Genomic DNA, 22,041 nt, shown 5'->3' with positions numbered 1-22,041 from the left:
TTGCTATACTGATATTATCATCATATAGAAGTATGTAGTATGTTCAGTATTACTGTGTATTACTATAAATGAGTTTGTCTTTCAGCTCAAAGTGTGTATTAGAGATTTCATGGAGGTGTTGGTAGGTCAGAGCAAAACTATTTCAGTATTTCTCCAGATGCCTGCAGAGAGTCCACATTTGTCCTTTTTCTTTACCTCTTGCTTTTTTGCAGTTGATGGCCTATCCTATAAAGAAATTTTGAACATGCTAAATAAGTATGTGTTAAAAGTTGGTGAAACTTCATAGCATTGAAGGAGGTGGAAAAGTAACTAAGTGAAGTTTGGGAAGAGGCTCCTTAGGACAAAATGGGTGTTGGACGACATGCAGTATATACTGGAAAAAGCTTTGTATGCAAGTAGATTAACAGTAGTTTTCAGGAGTTTGGAAATGTTTAAGGAAGGATTTAGAAGGAGTCTAATTTCTCCTTCATCAATTTGTTCCAACCACAGATTAAAATGTACTGTGAATTATTTACACCCTAAGCAGTATTGTTAATTTTCTGGGATAGATGAATAATTGATTGTTGGCAGCAATGTCTTATAGTTAAGCAAAAGTATTGAAAATCTCTTCAGCAGTTAGTATACCAGTTAAGCAATTACTCTAACAATAAAGACCTGTTCATGAACAGTAATTACTCGAGAGAAGTTGAGGTGTATACTGTATTTTGTCAGCGTGGTACATGTTTGTAACTTGCATGTAACTTTACAATGTAGTTGCTGGTACAAGAGGCAGTAATACAGTGTTTATGACATTAATTGATACTTCTGTGACATTGATTTGCGATGAAGTTTTTTTAGGGATTAACAAATACGTTTTATCAGTTTGCAGTCCATGTTGGAAGATCTACTTGTGGCTACTACTGATGGATTTCTCCATCTCATTCACTGGGATGGTATGACCAATGGGAGGAAGGCCATCAACCTGTGTACAGTTCCCTTTTCTGTAGATCTGCAGTCTTCTCGAGGTAGGTTTTAGGGATTCTATTGCTTACAATAGTTATCTCTTAGTGACATACAATCTAATATAAAATATTCTCTCTGTTCTTAAGCAGAGATGGAAAAATTTTGTCATTTGTAAATGGGAATGAAATAAACTGTTTAAATTAGGTTTTCTCTTTGAAGTTTTAAGTAAATATCTGAATGGCTTGCAATATTTCTGTGTTCACATATTTTTAAATTACTCATACTTTCTCAGCAGGTTCACTTTTGGGATTTGAAGATGTTTACATCAGAGATATGGAATACTGTGCCACGCTTGATGGCTTTGCTGTTGTTTTTAATGATGGCAGAGTTGGTTTCATTACACCGATGTCAAGTAGATTCACTGCTGAGGTATGTTTCCTGTAGCATTTCTACCATGCACAATAAATGTCTTTTCCTTCGTCTCAGTTGGCTTTCTACTTTAAATTCTGTTCAGCTACAAAGAAACTAAAATTTAACATCTGCTTAAGAGATTACATAAGAACAAGATTGCATCATTTGAGCTAGATTTTTATAGGGTTGGTACCACTGGGAGACCATAATTGACAATAGATTTAACTTTCATTTATTCGTTCAAATTGTCATTATAGACCGTGTCTTATTGTGTCAGACCAACAGACTTCCTGTTAGAAGTTACAAGCGGGATGATAGGAAGTGGTTTCTCCTATGGCTAAGTATCATAAGTACTATGTTTAGGACTTAGTTCTTATCAAATCTATCTCTTTCCCATAGTGACAAGCATACTTCAGAATTTCTTTTACAGGAATCTTTTCCAAGTTAGGTGTTTTCTTACCTGTAATTCAGCTGAAAAAACTATTAACATTTGTTGTTAGATGTGTGTATTTTAATTATGGAAAACCGCAAAGTATACATCTATATCCGATTCCTTCACCCACTTAAAAAACCTGTGATCTCAGCTGTTGTAGATGGAAACTTACTTTCCTGTTTTTCTTTTTCTCTTCATTCTTAGTACCATTTACCAATTTTTTTTCCACTAGGCAGTGTTAGGGCCTTTTTTGCCTTATAGGTATTGACTTATTTTGTTATTAAGAGATCTTATAAACAGTTTTCTTACACAATTATATCTTTCTGTAATTTATATTAAAAAGAATATAACCAGTTTTATATTTACTGGATTTTGTTTGTTTGAGCCATGTCAATTGATCTTGACATTTATAGAAATTTTGAGATCATGAAGGTTAGCTGGCAGATGTGTAATATGGTGGACATGGATAGAAGCTGACTGTTGTTAATAAAAGCACTATTTAAAAAAAAACTTTTGAATTCCTTTCTCTACAGCAGCTCCATGGTGTTTGGGCACAAGATGTAGTTGATGGAACTTGTGTGGCAGTGAATAACAAATACAGGCTAATGGCATTTGGATGTGCCAAGTAAGTTTTTTAAGGGTAGTTCAGAGCGGGGGAGATTGTTTCATTATAAAGCTGAATTAGTAGTTACTTCATACTAAGTTGGACTGCAAGAACTGTAAAGATGATAATAATCAGTTAGTGTGGAGATCGCGTAATGTGCTGTCCAGAAGGCAGGAGAGAGGTGGAAAGAAATGGTTGCTTGCTTGAACTGCAGTTGAAATTTATGTTTGCTGTTCAGGTCTGGGAAAAAAATTAAAAGGTGGCTGGACCAGTAGCAAGGACTGGAAAGTGCTGCAATCCCAGCTAATCTCAAAGCAGGATTTTAAAGTCAGTTTTTAAGTCGTTAGTCATAATAATATTGGACAAGAATCAGCACTTCACATTCAGCTGAGAAAATGCTCTGTGCAGTCATGATTTGGTCAAGAAGAATGTTGCCTGTTTGAGTAACTGTGAATATTTGTAAATTAAAAGTTGCAGAAGTGCTTTTCATTGTAGTATTTTGCATACTGCTCCTTCAAGTCCCCCCTGTATAATACTGCTTAAGCTGGCCTTAGAGTGCAGCTTTTTATTTTTTATTGTATTTTACTTGGGTTTTGTATTAGAACATTTTAAAAACTCTGGTTTATTTTTCATCTGTCCTCTTAAAAACTAGTATTCTTGTTTGTAGTAACAATACAGTATGTTGATGTTTCCTCTGAAACAAGAATAGTTACTTTAAATTACTGATCATGGTATGCCTTGGCACATCACTGATGAAACTTTGGCACTGAGTAAATGCTGCCTTCTATCATGGATTGTCTGGCAATTGGAAGCCATAAATGTATGTGGATTTTTTGTACATATGTATTTTAAGAGAATGAATTAGTTTCAGTGCATGGATTATTCTAGGGCTGGTGTTTTGGGTCCTCTCATGCCTTCTGGAAAGCATCTTAGAAATTTGTTTCATAAAATTCTTTGGCTATTACTTGATTCAATATCTCTGTTCTAGATAAATTTGTTATTGGCGAGAGAAATAGCATCTTTTCTTAGTCTCTTGAAAGTGATAAGAAATCCAAATGGTCTGTAGTCTAAAGCATGTGTAATGTCTTCCAGTGGCTCTGTGCAAGTTTATACAATAGATACCACCACTGGCGCCATGCAGTTTTCTCATAAATTGGAACTGACACCAAAACAATATCCTGGTGAGCTAATTTTATTGCTAGAATTTTCCAGCTGCTTTTAGGGTATACTGTATTTTTTATAATTGGCTAGTTAACCTCTGTTTATTTGTTTGCATAATCACTGATGTGAATAGTATTTACTCCTGTCTGTTTGTAGTAATTAACTTTTGTATCTTTGCACTTTTAGCTGCTTGCTTTTTAATTAACTTTTGGATGTGTTTTGTATGTGAGGGTTTGGGAGGCTGGTTTGTGGTTTTGTGGGGTTTTTAACTAATTCGTAGTCTTGAAATTGCTTTTCAATTACCTCAGGAAGTGAGAGGTTATTGACAAAACTGATAATGAGTATAATAGAACTGTGAATTAATTTGAAGCAACTGACATACAGGGTACTGAAAAAATCCTGAGTAATGCAGCATCCTTCCTGCACTGCAGTGTATTTTTTTATGTAGTATTCTGTGTTTGAGAGTTAAGAACATACAAAGTGGGTAAATTGCATCCTCAACTGAAAAAATAAATATCTATTGGTTTTCAGTTAAAAAACAAATCCATAAGTAAGTTTTACAGTTGAGTTAAGTGCCTCTATAGTCTGAAAAACTCTTTTATTAGAATTGTGGTTCTGTGGTTGTCTTATAGCAGTGTACTTCTGGCATGTTTTCCTGTATTCTTAGTTTCTTATGAAACCAAGGATGCATTGAAAAGAAACCGTTTTTTGTTTGCTACTTATTCATTTTAAGATGCTCAATTTGATAAATGCATCTGTTAATTGAAAAATGAAATTTTTACTTCCATATATTTTTGTTCATACTTTTACGGTGAAACCAGTTGAAGGACTTTCACTTACTTTTTTGTCTACTTTTAAACAGATATTTGGAATAAAACAGGACCTGTTAAACTAATCAGATGGTCACCTGATAGCTGTGTTGTGATGGTGACCTGGGAATGTGGAGGTTTGTCCTTATGGAGTGTTTTTGGTGCTCAACTTATCTGTACTTTAGGAGGTGATTTTGCGTGAGTATTTTTAATGACATTATAAAGAGTTTATTAGAAGTCTTTGTTTTTCTAATTGAAAGCATCCAATTACAAATTAATTCACTGAATTAGCTTTTTAAAAATCTCTTGTTCCTTTATGATTTCTTAGATATTGAGATATTTTGGCAAATATTTAGGAGAGGATCATTTAAATATAAAGAAAAATGTATTTTTTTCATTTTGTAATAGTCTTTTTTTCTGTAAGAGAAAATTACCCTAGAAGCAAGCTCGAGCAGGCAAATATTAAAATTCCCTCAGTGCCTGTATTTTGAATAGTTTATGCTAGACATCTGACAGTTGCATTGCCTTTTTTGTAGTGTCATGGATCAAACAGGCTGTACCATTTGAGATGAGGTTCAGTATAAACCATATGAAAATATGAAGATAGAAATTTAATTTAGTATTCTGATTAAGTCATTTGCAAACTCAAACTTGTTCTGTTTTTAAGGTATCAATCTGATGGTGCCAAAAAGGACCCTCTAAAAATCTGTTCCATGGTAAATATGAATGTAAATATACTGTAATAGGATGACTCCTAATGTTTTAAATTGTTTTTAATATAACAGATTTTCAGAAAATCAAACTTTCTTTTGCCTAATTAGTTTTCATAGTCAGATGCCTTCACTACAATGTTTTATTGAAGGAAAAAAGGACTACTGATGAATTTTTTTCATGAAGTATGCATGACATGCCTTTTCTTGCCTTTGTTTTTAATGTTAAGAATGAACACTTTGGGGTTTTTTCTTATTTTTCTTTTTTTATCTGGTGCTATATTTCAAATTGCAGTAAGACACATATCAACAGTAATTGTAAACTCCCTTGTTTCTCTAAAATTACAAGCTCGCCTTTGACACTTAAAGCAACTTTACTCAGATTATGAATTCCAGAGAAACTTAACTGCTGTTCTTTTAATATAAACTAGGTAACATTAAATCCAATCCTGCTAATCTGTAAAATCAATAAATAAATAGAATAAATTAGAGTAAATTTTAAATTAGAACAAATTTCAAACACATTCTACATGACCTCATACAAACCATGGTGAATTTCATGCAGTATTTCTAAAACAATTTGGTTTATTCATCATGACATAGTTGCTATGAAGATTGACAACTCTAAACATGCATCCCAAGTGGAGGTACATATATGCAATGAAAGTACCTTTTAAATGTACCTTTTAAAAATTTTCAAACATTGAAATTTTGATATAATTGAATTTGATGAACAACAGCCAGTGTAATTTTGGAAATCAGGATTGTTTCATACCTGGCTCTGTGAAATTTTTAAATAATAAACTGTGAACTAAACAGTCGTCATTAGTTATGTGGGTGTCTTTGCACAGTTACACTTCATTTATTTATTTATTTATTTTTACATAAGATAGGAAATAATTCAAGCTAGATTCTTACTGTACCTTGTGAATTTTACTGTTTGATTCCGATAATTACATGGTTTAGAACAAGAAAATGTGTGGATTTTTTCCAGGCTCATGTATATCATAAGATCAGTTACAATAAGTTTCTGTAGTTCTTGTTTTATGAGAATATATACTATTACAGTTATATGTATGTATGTAGTGTTGAGCTGGGAATTTTATTATTGTTATTCTTTTACCTTCAGACCTGGGGATCAGAAGGGTATCATCTTTGGGTTATTGATGGGAATTCTTCTTCAAACATGAAATCTGAAAGAAATGCAAATAATGAAGCTCAACAGTTTGGTATTCTGCAGTTTCAGTTTATCAAGAGTGCACTCACTGTTAATCCTTGTATGGTAAGTTTTTTTGTTGATAAATATATCCTTGTTTTAGATCATAGTTCCTAGTTTTAGGTGACCTCTGAGTTGTTATCTCAGATTTTAAGTCTGTTCTGCAGCCATTAGAGTTGTCTTTCTTTTTTGTCATAGAGCCTTTAAAATGGTACTGTGAAAATATTGCTATGCAATATTTCATATTATTTACTTAGAATCTCTTAAATATTGATCATGTGTTTTCCTTTGTCTTCTGTATGTGGAATTCAAAGTTGCTTTTTTCTTTTGTTTTGTTTTGGTTTGGTTTTAATATAGAGTAACCAGGAGCAAGTCCTCCTTCAAGGAGAAGATCGCTTATATTTGAACTGTGGAGATGCAGCACAGACTCAGAGTCCCAGAAATACTTTGGCACACTCTGAACATAACCACAGCAGGGAAAGAGGCCCATTTTCAGATGGCAGTTTAGATTCTCAGGGTTTAAGCACCTTACTAGGACACCGGCATTGGCATGTTGTACAGGTAATTGATCCTTGTTTCCCATATCTGCTTTGTGCTTGAAAGAGTTTGTAGGAATAGAATTTGCAGCTGATCTCTTCACTGTCTGCCAGACCTTTTTCCTCTGGTATGAGGTCATTGCCTTTTTATTGTCTCTGAGGGTTTGCCATGGTACAGCTTTTTCTCATTGACAAAAGGTAAACAACACTGGTCCTGTCAGCCTTGTGGCTATGAGTTTGCCTCCTAGCCAATAAATACGGACTTAAAGGTCTTATGACTTTGAGAACGAGTAGTTAGTTATTTTCCTGTGCTTTGAAAGAGACTTAATATAACATAAAAGAAATAATTTAGGTGTTTGTTTTGTTATTTATGCAAAATGCTTTAAAACATTCAACTGATTAATATAGCTTTCAGACTCCTGTATTTTCAAGCATAAAAAATGGCATCTATTTAAGCATGTAACTAAAACTTCACAATATCAGGCTTTCAAAGAAGAAATTGTTTCCAGGGTAGTAATGGGACTTCTCTTTTCCCTGTACTATAAATAAAAAAATAAATATCTTTTGATCTGTAATTCTAATGTGTATTCTTTGATGCATGAATATGTCACACTTTTTAAATAAAGGTTTCTGAAAGGTCCCCATATTTTGTTCTTCACACAGCACATGGATCAGTAGTATTAAAAAGTATTTGATTCTAGGCATGTCAGGCAGGATATAGATACTGTTGAATTTCCACTTCAGTTGGCCAGGTAGCTCTTCTGTCTTCTGAAACAGGTACAGGAGGAAGAGATCTTTGTTCTGTGGTAAAAGTAAAGCTGCCACAATTAGAATTACTGTGCAGAGCAACATATCCGTGAAAAAGGACAGTGGCTGGGTCTCGAGTACCTACCTGCCTTGTGTCAGATCAGAGAATGGAGTTCTAAGCTGGGTTTGCATCATCCCATTTGATGTGAAGAATACAGAATTGAGATTTGATCTGACATATTCCAATAAAGTTCTCTCATAAGAAGACTTTTAGATATGCTGGTGTGTATTTGTGACAGGATTAGAAATTTCATCTCTGTACTGAAAGTCTTGCCTGAAGACTGTATTTATCAAAGCCTGTATGTTCCTTTGAAAGATTCTCTTAGAGAGGGAAATAGCTGGGAGGAGAGATGAGCAAATTGTGATTAATAATCTGTAATATAGTATTAGTTGGTGTATGTTGTTAATGCATTCTGATATATTGTGTATTCAAAACAGGGTAACATTTAGGCATCAGTAACTGTTGGTGTATAGGCAGTAATTGTATTTAAAAACAAATTTCCAACATTAAATAGCTTTATGACAGTGTTTTGAAAAAAAACACTGACCTTGTCCAAATTCCTATAGGATGTTACAACTAATTGGTATTTTAATGGTAGTTGGTATAGTCATGTGGTTTTGATTTTATCTTTTTTAGATTCATAGTACATATCTAGAGAGCAACTGGCCTATAAGGGTGAGTTATTTTAACATGTTCATGCTTATTTAAAAATATTGGAGGGTTATAATTGTCCATTAGGATTAGCTGAAAATGAAATCATTATTTTACATTACAGAAAGAAAACTGTATTAGTAAAGTATGAAACATGAAGATACTTTACATGTTTTGAGTCTGATGTTATATTGCCTTGTGGGGCCATATTTGGATAGGATATATAGTTTAAATAAGTTCCTTCTGAGGTTCTGGTAGCTTTTATTTCTTTTTTACAGTTTTCAGCTATTGACAAGCTTGGACAGAATGTAGCTGTTGTTGGCAAGTTTGGCTTTGCACATTATTCTTTACTCACCAAAAAATGGAAGCTGTTTGGAAACATTACCCAGGTGAGAAGTTGTGGAATTGTATTCTGGTGCACAGGGAAGATTCAGTTTGTTGGGATGTAAGACTTGGAGAAAATTAAAGAGTATCGTTTTCAAGTAAACAGCCTGTAGACACATTTGGGATTAGGGTTGCTGGTTATACATGTGTTTCTCATATAGTGTCTGAAACAGATCTTGTGGTTTTGACACACTAAGTTGTGTCTGAATATAAGCAGAGTATCCCAATTTCGAGTGCATATAGTCAGACACTTAATTCCACTTATCTTATCTGAGACTTCATGTGATGTAGCTTTGGATTTAAAGCTTGTAAATTCTGGCTAGAATTTACATTTGAGAAAGTCCAGGGATACCACCAGTAGCATAAACTACTGTTTTGTGGAACTGTATTTTGTGGGATGAGATTTGTCCTTCACATACTACTCTTTAGTACTTTGATTATTCTAAACATTAAAAACTTCATATACATAGTCTTGCCACTATGTGTAAAGCTTATAGAGATCATGCATGGTTTTAAGAAATTACCCATATAATGTAGATGTCTGTGTGTGTAAGTATATAAAAATACATACCTATATGTCATCTGCTTGCTTTTTTCTTTTCAGGAGCAAAGTATGATGGTAACAGGTGGCTTAGCATGGTGGAATGACTTCATTGTTCTTGCATGTTATAATTTAAATGATCACCAGGAAGAGGTGAGATAACTTTTCTTCAAAGTAAACATATAATGAATATCTGATCTGTATGACAGTAGTATTATAAGCATGAAAGTTATTGTGGTCTTGTAAGCATGTTTATACACGATAAACTTTGGTGGCTTTTGGTTATATTTAGAGTTTATATATCAATATATAAGTAATTCTTTGCAGAATTTTTTTTTGTTGTTATTAAAAACTGGTTTCTGCTGATTACAGTGAATCTACTCATTGTTCTGAAAACTTTGGGACATTTTTGCATGTTAGCATGAAGTGTGTTCTGAGATACCTGTTTACAGTGTTTTGGGACAATTTTGCAAGCTTTTAAACTATATGGGCAGAGGAGATTTACTTATTCTTTGCTTTTTAAAACTGGTGAATAAAAGTCCTTCCTTATGATTGTTGTTCAGTACTTCAAATTTGGCTGTACTGTACTTTAACTGCTTCGGCTGTAATAATAAAATGCAATTAATAAAATACTTGAAGAAACAAAAACTAGGTAATGTGTCTTGGTAGAAATTCTTGACAGCCATTCCATAATAAATAAAATAACCACAAGTGGAATTACTGTTGGCTTGTTGGTAAACAGAACGTTTATTCAAACTACTCCTTTTCCTTGCAGCTGAGAATCTACCTGCGAATGTCTAACCTTGACAACGCATTTGCTCACATCACCAAATTGCAAGCAAATACATTACTACTGAGTGTCTTCCGGGACATTGTGATATTATTCAGAGCAGATTGTTCCATTTGCCTTTACAGTATTGAGAGAAGGTCTGAAGGGTGAGTCGCTATTTGAATGCTTTTGCACTAAGGTCTCTCTAGATCTGCTCTCAGTCTGAGTAAATGCCTACAATAATACAAAGGTATTTGATAACTGGTGGAGTCTGATTTTTAAAATACAGAGTGGTGTTATCTCAATTCACAAGTTTATGAGTGTTTTCACTTGCACACATGCTGATAGGCATGTGCAAGGTAGAGGTAGGTAGTGGCTGATGTGTGTATATTTCCAGCTGTCTGAACAAACATGTTCCTAAATTATAGGAACTTGAAAACTGAATATGAATAGGAGAAAAAGGGACTAGAAGACACCCACATATTTGAATATTTTAAAATAAAAACATATTTCTAACGTTAGAAGCAATAATTAGTGAAGGGAAGGTGGCAGCAGGCTTGCAAAAATGAAGAGAGAAAAGGTTTGGTCTAGGTGTGGTGTTGAGGAATTGTTTTAGTGCAAAAGAACTAGCAACATAAAATATGCCATGTGCTTTCAGACAGTTAAGATTAGTGAATCTAAGGAGGAGATAAAGATTCAGAGATGGAGGGGGTTTAAAGTACCTGTGTAGGTGATTTTTCTTACAGTTATGGTATCTTCTTTTTAGCAAGATTGGACCTTTTTGTGGTAGAAAAAAGCAAGTTGTTGATGAACTTCAGAAAAATATTTTCAGTGCTTTAAAAAAAAGCTCCCAACAGAATCCAAACCTGGAAACTGTCTAATTGAAGGGTCAATAGAGTCATACTCTGAAGTATTTGACATTGTCTTTTACCCACGCACAGCTGTATTTCCCAAAGTATCAAGATCAGTAACCCAGTTTAGGTTTGTTTGGTAATTATATAGAGTAGATATGTGGGCATTTCTACTGATTCCTGATAAAAGAAATGTCATTTGATCTATTGAGTAAATTGTTTGCTAAGGGTAAGTTGCTTATTTTCATTAGGTTTACTTCAAGGTAGTTATTTCATGTTAAGTAATGTTGTAAAATTTCTAAATGTAGTAATTTTCCTTTCAGTCTTAATCCTACTGCCAGTATCCAAATTCTTCAAGAAGTGTCCATGTCTCGGTACATTCCTCATCCTTTTCTTGTAGTGTCTGTTACGTTGACATCAGTGAGAACTGAGACTGGCATCACCTTGAAAATGCCTCAGCAGGTAACAGATCTCAGAATTTGGTAGAATTGGTGCTTCAATTTGTTAGCTTACTCCTTAAAGGTTACCTGGTGGATAAATCAGTCATGAAGCAGTGGCTCTTCTATGTGGTAAAATCCAGAACATGTTTTTTTCTGATGTTTATTATATAGACATTGTATGTGGTAACTGGGGGTGAGGGGGTGGATAGAGAAGTAAGAATTTAGATTTTATTTCATATCTTCTCTTGTTAACTTGCTAAATTTGGGACCAAGTCTTGGTGAACAAATTAAATTTAACTCTGTCAAGGGTATGTTGCTCTATCGTGTATTAAAAGTCAAAAAGCAGAGCAATACATGACATTAGGAATTACCTGTCTTGCAACAACATATCCATTACTCTAAGAATAAATAGAAAAATGAAAAGATGGCATACGACCCTATAAGGCACTCTTTGTCAATTCTGCAACAGCCAAACAACGACTTAAGATGTGAAGGTCCCTGTCTTAACTTCAAAATTTTGTCAGGGAATTGAAAGCACATGCAAAGAGAACTTGCATTTTTGTTGTAAACAAAAATGGAGTAGGCTTAACTGAGCAGAATGCTTTCTTGACACACCTTACTAAAACAATTTTTCTCTAACTGCAGCTAAATAAAAGTGCAAGATTCTGTACAAGTGTGACTCAGCTCTTGGGTTATGTACCAGTGTTAGTCTTTGCAATCGGATACTGGCAATCATACTGTGATGATACTGATAAGAATACGAAACTTTATTTTTCTTAGAATACTGGTGGATTGCCCATTTTAAGACACATAGTTGGAAAAATTCCATATTAAACACATGGAATGAGTCTGGTAAATAAGAAACCTTCCAATATTTACTCCTTTGCATAAGAATTGGTTCTTGATTTTTCTGAGTCCTTCTATATTGAATTCACTTGTTAGTCATCTCTGTAAAGTGACACATTTAATTTACATTTTTTTCTGGGTTTTTAGTGTGGTTATGAGTAAAATTATAATTCAAAAAGCTTAAATTTTTGTAATATTCTTTCTATCTTTAGGCTTGTGAAGCTGAAAGTATTATGCTTAACTTAGCAGGACAACTTATCATGTTGCAAAGGGATCGATCTGGACCCCAGATACGAGATAAAGACAATAATCCTAATCAAAGAAAGCATGTGAGTAAATGTATGTGGAGTATTGCATATGGCTTCAACGATGTCAGTGATGGAGGAAGCTGTGCAAGAGAATGATCCAGACATAAAGAAAATAAGACTATAAGCAAGAAAGTATCTATGCTTACAGATGGAATTGTTGGCTGGAAGTATATTACCATTTGCTCATGTTTACTTGTTATATTGAAATTAAATAGACAAGCTTTAAGAGTAAAGATAGTGCCGAAAATTTCATATGCATCAGTAACAGAAAATCTCTAGTCTGTCCAGAACTGTTTTATATGTTTATGGAACATTATCATTTTTTGCAGGGTACATTTACATTTACATTTAAAATTTACAACATTTACATGTTGGCAATAACAACAATAGAAATAAATTACTGAACTTTCAATTCTTCTGAGCTGATGAAAACCAATTCTATGTGAAGCAAGTACATTGGGAGTGTGAAATTTGGAAAATTCAGATAAAGATTTCTGGGTTGGAATTGGGGACTAACTGAAGAAGCAGAGAGCAGGTTTTTATTTTTCACCTTTATTCTTATCTGTCTGCTTCCTGACGAAGTATTAAGGAGGTTAAAAAAAGAAAGAAATGTCTTGAGTTAATAAAAGTATTAAGTGGTCTTTTGTCACATGCTAGGCTGCAGATAAGAGAGAAGCAGATTTGTTTCTTCTTTGTTCGAAGAATAACATGTTTGAAGACAGTAGTTCTTAGCTGAAAAATAGAGTTCTTGTGAATAGGGTAAAAATAAAAGGAATAATGGATATTGATTTTTTAAAAAAATTTTTATTTTTCATTTTAAATAGCTGCCTTTTTGTGCTCCAGTTGTCCTAGCCCAGTCTGTTGAAAATGTATGGACTACTTGCAGAATTAACAAACAGAAACGCCACTTACTGGAGGCTCTGTGGCTCAGCTGTGGTGGGGCAGGTATGAAAGTCTGGCTTCCCCTGTTTCCCAGAGATCATCGAAAACCACATTCCTTTCTGTCAAGACGGATCATGCTGCCTTTCCACATCAACATATACCCATTGGCTGTTTTGTTTGAAGATGCCTTGGTTCTTGGTGCTGTTAATGACACTGTGCTCTATGACTGTTTATACACTCAAACCAGTGCTAGAGAACACTTAGAGGTTCTATTTCCTTTCTCCATTGTTGAGAGAACCTCTCAGATCTACCTCCATCACATTTTACGCCAGCTCTTGGTTAGGAACCTCGGTGAACAAGCCTTGCTTTTGGCCCACTCCTGTGCCACATTACCATACTTTCCTCATGTACTAGAACTGATGCTTCATGAAGTGCTGGAAGAAGAAGCTACCTCGCGGGAACCCATTCCCGACCCTCTCCTTCCCACTGTGGCGAAGTTCATTACAGAATTCCCCCTCTTCCTGCAGACAGTTGTTCATTGTGCTAGGAAGACAGAATATGCCCTGTGGAATTACCTTTTTGCTGCTGTTGGAAACCCGAAGGACTTATTTGAAGAGTGCTTAATGGCCCAGGACTTGGACACGGCTGCCTCTTACCTTATTATCCTACAGGTAACAGCACCAGATATATTGCAAGAGTACTGATATTTACTAATACTGCAGTATTTTAAAAATAATGTCATATCAAAGTTGTGCATGTTCAACAGATCTTTAATTTAGTGGTTTTCTGTTGATATTATGTCCAGTTATGAAGGGTGGTAAGATCATGCAGTGTAAGTAGTTAGTTTACTGTTTTAAATAGGAAAATTATAGCATGAAATTTACTCTTTATAATCTTCAGTATACTCGAATGTGAAGCAGTGTGGCTTGACTTAGTAGAACTTCTGATGCTCTATAGTAAAAGTAAAGCACTTAATTATGCTTTGTTACTTGCAGAATATGGAAGTTCCAGCAGTTAGCAGACAACATGCTACTCTCCTATTTAATACTGCCTTAGAGCAGGGAAAGTGGGATCTTTGTCGTCATATGATTAGATTTCTTAAAGCCATTGGCTCTGGAGAAACAGAAACACCCCCAGCTACACCAACAACTCAGGTTTGTGATGAGAAAAGTAAATACTGTGCATCAAGTCTTTTATGATTAATCTTCATGTTATATATCATGTTTGGTCTGTTCAGTGTATGTTTCAGTGTATTGTTTTCTTGGTTTTAGGAACCTAGTTCAAGTGGTGGTTTTGAATTCTTCAGGCATCGCAGCATTAGTTTATCCCAATCAGCAGAGAATCTCCATAGTAAATTTAATCTGACAAAAACACTGAGTATGCCCTCTGGCCCATCTGTAAAAAGGTAATGTCTTCTCCTTCCCCACTTTTTAGGTAGAGGATTATCTTTCTTACCAATTTAAGTTATAGAAATAAATGATGTGATAGATTTGTCATGATCTCCTTCTACAACTTTTGCATTTATTATTTCACGACTTTTGTACTGTTTGTGTCTCGTAACTTTCTTGGGAAAATATATTCTCACACATGTAAATATATGTATGTGTGTTTGTATGTATGCACAGGCATGCTTACATAGATATTGCTGACCAAAAGACTCTGAAACCACTGGATCTAGTACACATTACATGTGTAGTAATTTAAGTAGCTAGTGAGCCCATGTGCTTCATATTTAAAGGACCTGTTTTGCTGAAAAGTACATTTTGAACAGCTCACAGTTCACAGCATCACAGTGTAGTGCTCTGCTACTGTGCACATCTTGATCTGGCACTGTGTTGCCAAGCTACAAATAGAACCTTTTACATCTTGGGGTGAACTCCTCTAGAGCTGCTATATACTGACTTGAAATTGATAGGTATTACAGTTCAGAAGTAGTATTGAACTGAAATTCATGATTATCTTTGCTTTGCTGTTTTTCCCCATCCTGATTTCTAAAACCGTCCTAGTATAAATTCTGAATTAGTAATTTTTAATACAGAGTACTGTCTTAAAGGTTTTGATAGGAAGGGTTCTAGGCCAGTACTTGACTATTTCTCTAAACTTTGCAATGTCATCTGCCTTTTATATGTCTTACTTTACTTTTTTCTGCATTGCTAATAATTTAATGCTCTATAAAAACTGCTGCTGTTGTAACTTAAATCCTTTATTTCACCTACTTGTTGAGGCAGTGGGATCTATTAGAGAATATAAACAGTGAGGAATGATGGAAACTGCTTCTGCTGTTACATAGAAAGCTCCCCTTTTACTACTCTGGTGACTTGATGTCCTGCACTTCTGGCCTTTGTGACTTAGCTTTATCAACATTCACTTGGCTGTTCTATGTGTAGGTGGAGTAAAGACAGTGACTGTGCTGAGAACATGTACATTGACATGATGCTCTGGCGGCATGCTCGGCGTCTACTGGAGGAAATTAAGCTGAAAGACCTTGGCTGCTTTGCTGCACAGTTGGGCTTTGAGCTGATTGGCTGGTTGTGCAAGGAGCGAGCCAGAGCTGCCCGTGTGGAGGATTTTGTGTGTGCTTTGAAAAAGCTACATAAGGATTTCCTCTGGCCATTTCCAGTTATACCAGCTTCATCCATTAATTCACCTTTCAAGAATGGAAAGTACAAGACAGGTACAGTAACAGCTGAGTTTAATAGCTTTCAAACTCAGAATTCCCTCCTGCAGGGCTACATCTGTGAATCTGCCTCTGTTTAGCAAAGATAAGAACAGGCTGAGGCTTGCCACCTGCACAGCTTTCTCACACAGAGTGTATTTTTTTAAGAGATTCTGTTTAGCATAGACAGTATCTCTTGTGTCATTATCATTTCTGTTGAAATCTCCTGCTTTCCAGGGTGTACTGAACTGGACATTAGTGTAGATGCTGAACTCAACATGGAAATTGCTTCAGTGTAAATTCTGCTGCAGAAAATTACTAAAATTAATATTCCTTTGTAGTCTCTAGATGAGCTTTTGATTAACTGTTTTAAAATTAAATAGCAATGTTCCTAATGTTTGAAATTTACTTTGTTAGATGGTATGAACTTTGAAAACTTCTGTAAACCTCCTTTATGTTACTGATCTCTCAGTTCACCACCTTACATCCTTACTGCAAAGTTGATATTTGCTACCTTATCTCCATATGGCAAGGTTGACATTACTGCCAAGTCTTCCTCTCCTTGTAGCAGCATCATTATTTACTTCTGTTGATGCTAACACTTTACTACATCATACTTCTTTCATGCCAGTGCTCACATAAAAAGCCGGTCAGTAATTCCTGAAATGCATCAACTTGCTGCATTCCCTTGAATTTCATTGGTCCCCTGAATATTGACTTAGATGCAAGTTTTAGCTTCCTGAAATGCCTGGAGAGAACTATCTAAATTTCCTTCTGGATACTTACATGATTTTTCTATGGTGTGTTTTCATTTTTTAGCTGTGGGGGAGCAACTACTAAAATCTCAGTCTGCAGACACCTTTGTAAACATGGAAATGGACACAGGGATTTCAAACACACCTCGCAGTCGCAGCTGGCTCAGTACTATCAGCTCTTCTCAGAGAGAGATTGACACTGTTTCATCCCATGGACCACACATGCAAGATGCATTCCTTTCTCCTTTGCTAAGTAAAGGTTAGTCACTCTTCCTTCTATCTGCTCATTGGAAAAATGTGAAGTGTGTGCTTATATTTTGATATTTGTGTGTCACTGCTGTACTGTCACTTCTCAACTACTGATAAAAATTCAGGAAAAAAAAAAAAGGATTTACTGAAAAGTGAACTGAATTTTTTACAACAGAAAGGTAATGCCCATGTTGTATATCTCTTAAATATATAAAGTTGAATATGAAATAGATAGTTGCTGAAGTTTCTACCTGTGGTGATAACTTGAAGTTCAGTATTTTTTCAGTCTGGATAGGAAGAGTGTCCTATGTTGTGGCTTTTTGTTTCTTTGTCTCTTGCATAGCCTTCTTCTCAGCCTCTTGCAGGGGTTGGACAGCTCTAATTGCATGAACTTTGTGCTTTTGGGTTTCTTAAAAGTGATATTAGATACATTACTTATTGAGGAAGTTAAGGAAATTAGAGATCCATATAGTTGTATTTTTTCCTATGGCTTTATGTAAATTGCTTTTTAAAAGCTGCAATGTATGATGAGCTTACTAAAGTAGAAATTGTACTTTGTATGTATTTCTTCTGAACACAGATAGAAAAAGTTTGTCAGACCATTCTAGTCTTTTAAAAATTTTGTATACTTCCTCTTGTCCTTGAGCATAGAGCAACATTCCCAACAGTATCTAAATCATGTGATTTCCACTCCATTAGGGCAAAGATCTAAGTACCTAGTGTGAACTACATTTTCTTAATTTTTACAACTGTAGAGCCTTCAGTGAGATTCAGAGCATTTGGAGGTCCTCTCTGTCTGCTTGGGCACAGTCTCATTTTATTTTCACTCCTGTTTCTCTTGTTTTTTAAATCTGGGGACTGCAAGAAAATAGGTATCTCTTTCTATTGCCCTGATTTTACTGCTGTCTGCCACTACTGCTCTTTCTATAAACAAGTATATGTGGGGCTTTTTTCTGAGCTGGATGAAGACCTTTGAGTTCAATGGACTTTGGTATGCATTTTGAAGCAGTTTATTTCAAAAGAAACTAAATTAATAGCCTTTAAAACATTGCAAACTGAATTATAATAATAATTTCACTAATTACTAATCCAGCACTGGTATTCATGGGCAAGAAGATAATCAAATAACTTTTTGACTTCCGAAACATTTTCCAAGAAAAGATGCATCTGCTTTAATATGGAAATCGTTCTTAAGAGTAGGCGCCTTTGTGACTCACCATTGTAATGGTTTCTGCTTTGTTGTTACTGTTCCTTTGAAAATTGTGTTACTCCATGTGCTCTTCATGTTTTTACTGGAAATATTTCCTTTTGTAATTTGTGCTGGTAGATATTTACATTACAAAGCATTTGAAATCTTCATGGTTTTGTGTGAAGAAAATAATTTGATATTGAAACTTCATTTTAACAAAATTTAAAGTTAAGTAAGCAGAATTTTAGACAGACTGTAACCCTTCCTAGACTTAATTCTAGGACTGTAGTATGCAAGATGCTGTATTGGTGCTTTTATGATGATTGCCAACACATACCCAGGATCCCTTACTGATAATAATTCTCCTGAATTATTTTTACTGGATAGAAAAATTATTGCATTCCTGCAACATTAGTTCTACCATCCAGTGTGACAAGAAGAATGCTGAAGCCGGATGGACAATATGCCTGAAGTAACTGTGATGCACCGTAAAGCATTACTGTTTGTAATTTTTTATAGGAAGTAGTTCAGTAATTCTGAATCTTACTAAAGTAAGTAGTTTCTTTTTTCCCTTATGTTTCTGAGTGTTTTTGATAGGTGATGAATGCAGCATTGGTTCAGCAACGGACCTGACTGAAACAAGTTCTATGGTGGATGGAGACTGGACTATAGTGGATGAAAACTTCTCCAGTCTAAGTTTAACTCAGTCAGAGCTTGAGCAGCTCTCTCTAGAGCTGGCCAGTAAAGGGCCACACAAGTCACAGGTGCAGCTGCGGTAAGTAGTGACACCTTTGAGACTGAAAATTGCTGGCAATGCAGCACTTGGAGAAAGAAACAATCTACACAATCATACTGCAATTTTTGTCTCCGGAGTAGAAAAATAAACAGCCTTTCTTTCCGTATAGGTACTTGCTACATATTTTCATGGAAGCAGGATGTCTGGATTGGTGTGTTGTCATAAGCCTTATTCTCAGAGAATCTTCAGTTATCAACCAGGTTTTCAGTATCATGCAGTCCTCTGATATTGATGGAGAAATCTGTCAGAGTATCAAGACTGGCCTAGATGCTGTTGACAAGTGGGCTTCTACGGATTGGTAAGTGTTACTTTTCACCTTCAAATTCATTTGAGCTGTAGATAGTTTGTTACCTAAAAAGTAACTTGGAGTTGTTACCTTTGCCTTAGATGAAACCTCACTTCAGAAAGTTGTAATCAAACTAGGAAAAACCCCAAACACAAACCAAACAAAAACAAACCTAGAGCAACCTGCTTTCCAACTTTTATTATTTGATCAGGGTTGCCTTTTTCTCTTTATTTATAAACATTTCTGCTTTTCAGGCACATGACAAAAGTACTAATTTTAATTCATTTATGGTGTTCGGTCCCATTCTCTTCCTAGCCCTGGGTACAAGCCATTTCTAAGTATCATCAAACCACAGATCCAGAAACTAAATGAAATAGTAGAAGAGCAAGTACAACCAGAAGCATTTCAGCCAGTGAATCCTTCTAAGGTTCCTGAACAGGCGAACGCAAGAGCTGAGGAAAGCAGGACTTCATCTAGCCATGGCACTAATCCTCAGAGTGATGCTGGCAGCAGCAATGCAAGCAGACATGAAGAGGACAAGGCTAAGACAGAGGATGAGGATTCATTTCAAGAAGGCAGTTATGACTGTGTTGTGTCTTAAATGGAAGGTGAACAACTTCATTTGTTCAGGTGTGAAAGGAAGCAAACCAGCTCTTAGATCTGCTTCTGTGTTTTGAATTTGACTCTGTTTTAAATTTTGTTTGTTTTGGTTTTTTAATATTTCAATCTTTGAAATTTTTTGTGGGGATAACTAAACACCAGTTTCATCTAATAATTTCAAAAGGAGGCATGACTCTTTTTTGATGCAATGGCCAGACTGCTGCTTTACATTTTGATACTTTAAATAGCGTGGGAGAGATGGAGACAGATTCAGCCAATGTTCATCAGTACCTTTACGTAACCAACACTTTCCGAAGAAACTACTTATATCTTGAGTTTAAAAGGTGAAGAGGGGATTAAATATAAAAACTGTTTTCTTTGCAGCTTGCCTGCCTAATAAGTGTCTGATCAATGCAGTTCAGATTGGTTTGATACTGATATTTTCTATTAAAGAACTGTAAAATATATTGTATGTTTTTGTGAATAAGCTTGTACAAATACTCAAGACTGTACCATATTTGGAGGTACCTATGTGTGTTTGCATGTTTCTAGATGACTAGTAAAGTTAAAGCAGAGTTGCACTTCTTTCTGGATGAGGCATACTTTATTGACCTAACACTGACACAAGGTGGCTTACCTGTTTTTTACTGCCACTTAACCAATCTTGTAGTTGGATTAAGGGATTGCTGAAGGTTATTTATTTCATTGTAAATTCTTTTCTGATAAATGGATTTTTAAAATGTAAATAATCATCATATACTCTTGCTATGGAAAACTAGTTTAACAGCTCATACTTAAACATTTTTCAAACATTTTATAATATGCATAGTTCTAAGACATATTTAACTTTCGTACAATGTTATGAAAACCTGGCTGCAGAAGTCTGTTGCTTTGAGGTACTTATTTTTTCTAGCTGCTGTCCCTATGTAATAACTACCTGTAACAGTATTAATTTAGATATTAGCTTGTTTGTACTGTGCAATCTGAACAAAAATGCAACATTACTCATTTTATACATGATAAACTAGTTTATTTTTTATAACATCACTTGATTACTGACATGGACCAAACTAGTCATCGTAGGGTAGTTCAGTATCTGTTGCTTTTCTGGTGTAGTTACTAAATGCACATCCATTTAAACTCGGAAACTAAGACTATTCACAATTAAATTTTAAATGAATTGTGGTTTCATTATCTTTATTTCCTTTGTAGATAAGATCAAGTGCTTTAAAATGTACAGATATTAAGCTGTTGCTTTAGAATGGCTTTACTAAGTCAATACAACCAGTACAAGTGCAATAATTGAGCATATTACATGGAGAGCTGGAGCTATTAATGAATGCAACTTGAACTTCATTTTAAGAGTTGAAACTTGAGACAAGTTAGAGGAAAGAAACTCAGTCTGAGTCCCAGCATTAAGCTTATTCTGCATTGTAGCTACTGGTTACAGATAATGTCTATCATACCTACAAGCCTGTTGTGACCTGACGTCAAAATTCATTATTGTTTTAAGGGGATAATACTTAAAGCTTTTTTTATTATAAAGAAACCTGCTTAATCTATGTTAAAAGAAATAAAAACTGTGCTTCAAGTTAATATTTTTCTGTGGTTCTGTGGTAATGATGTAAGCCAAGCCCATTCTGGTCAGCATTCTGCTGTTCAGGTTTTGGATCTGTGCAAGTAAAACATACATTTACTGATATATTAACATTCTTAATATTCATATCTTACTACTGTGCTACTGTTGTTTAGCAGGTAAAGCTTTTTAGTTGTGAAATTTTAGAAGTTTGTACTTCTTTAGTAGTAATTATCTCTATGCAAATCTTACATGCTAATTTTGTATTTTGATTTCACTGCTGTTATACTTGTAATTAAAAGACAAATGTATTCAACTTTACTTGAAATTACTCCTGTGAAAAATAACCATTTCTGACTTCCAAGCCATTCAGGTAGGCCATCTTAGACAAAGCTCTCAGAGAAACCACCTGATGAAATTGTTTTTTATACTCCTGTGGCTTGTTTTTTACAGGATAAAGGAATTGAACCTTTACCTTAATATTGCATCTTTGAAGTTACATCCACCTGCTGCTGTGAAAAGAGATGTAGTGGGTTTAGGTGGCAAGGGGGGCTATGTCAGACACAAGCTGGTGCCTCCTTTCTGTAATGTATTTAACAAGGAGTAAAAAATGCTGTGGAAGGTGAGGAGGA

At 35.0% G+C, this 22,041-nt stretch overlaps 1 protein-coding gene across 5 annotated transcripts in view; it reads left to right on the top strand.

Annotated features, from left to right (window-relative positions):
• The window catches only part of RIC1 (RIC1 homolog, RAB6A GEF complex partner 1), a 46,908-nt gene extending 25,178 nt beyond the window's left edge, over positions 1–21,730 (top strand). The window contains exons 5-26 of one of the 5 annotated variants that reach the window (XM_068176816.1): positions 862–1,004; positions 1,238–1,371; positions 2,320–2,411; positions 3,483–3,571; positions 4,414–4,558; positions 5,028–5,076; positions 6,200–6,352; positions 6,644–6,847; positions 8,267–8,305; positions 8,560–8,670; positions 9,270–9,359; positions 9,982–10,142; positions 11,150–11,288; positions 12,325–12,441; positions 13,245–13,973; positions 14,298–14,456; positions 14,574–14,707; positions 15,690–15,976; positions 16,778–16,972; positions 18,737–18,926; positions 19,057–19,245; positions 19,549–21,730. In XM_068176816.1, coding sequence (XP_068032917.1) covers positions 862–1,004; positions 1,238–1,371; positions 2,320–2,411; positions 3,483–3,571; positions 4,414–4,558; positions 5,028–5,076; positions 6,200–6,352; positions 6,644–6,847; positions 8,267–8,305; positions 8,560–8,670; positions 9,270–9,359; positions 9,982–10,142; positions 11,150–11,288; positions 12,325–12,441; positions 13,245–13,973; positions 14,298–14,456; positions 14,574–14,707; positions 15,690–15,976; positions 16,778–16,972; positions 18,737–18,926; positions 19,057–19,245; positions 19,549–19,834 — 3,835 coding nt within the window. In that variant the 3' untranslated portion in view covers positions 19,835–21,730. Of the gene's footprint in view, positions 1–861; positions 1,005–1,234; positions 1,372–2,319; positions 2,412–3,482; positions 3,572–4,413; positions 4,559–5,027; positions 5,077–6,199; positions 6,353–6,643; positions 6,848–8,266; positions 8,306–8,559; positions 8,671–9,269; positions 9,360–9,981; positions 10,143–11,149; positions 11,289–12,324; positions 12,442–13,244; positions 13,974–14,297; positions 14,457–14,573; positions 14,708–15,689; positions 15,977–16,777; positions 16,973–18,710; positions 18,927–19,056; positions 19,246–19,548 lie in introns of those variants that run through there. The other 4 variants (XM_068176818.1, XM_068176815.1, XM_068176819.1 and 1 more) reach the window with 4 other exon arrangements.
• Positions 21,731–22,041: the final 311 nt, after the last annotated feature.

Source organism: Anomalospiza imberbis, chromosome Z, assembly GCF_031753505.1.
Source record: "Anomalospiza imberbis isolate Cuckoo-Finch-1a 21T00152 chromosome Z, ASM3175350v1, whole genome shotgun sequence".
NCBI classification, from domain to species: domain Eukaryota; kingdom Metazoa; phylum Chordata; class Aves; order Passeriformes; family Viduidae; genus Anomalospiza; species Anomalospiza imberbis.
Note: the sequence above shows the minus strand (reverse complement) of the source record. Positions and strands in the feature narration are given on the sequence as shown.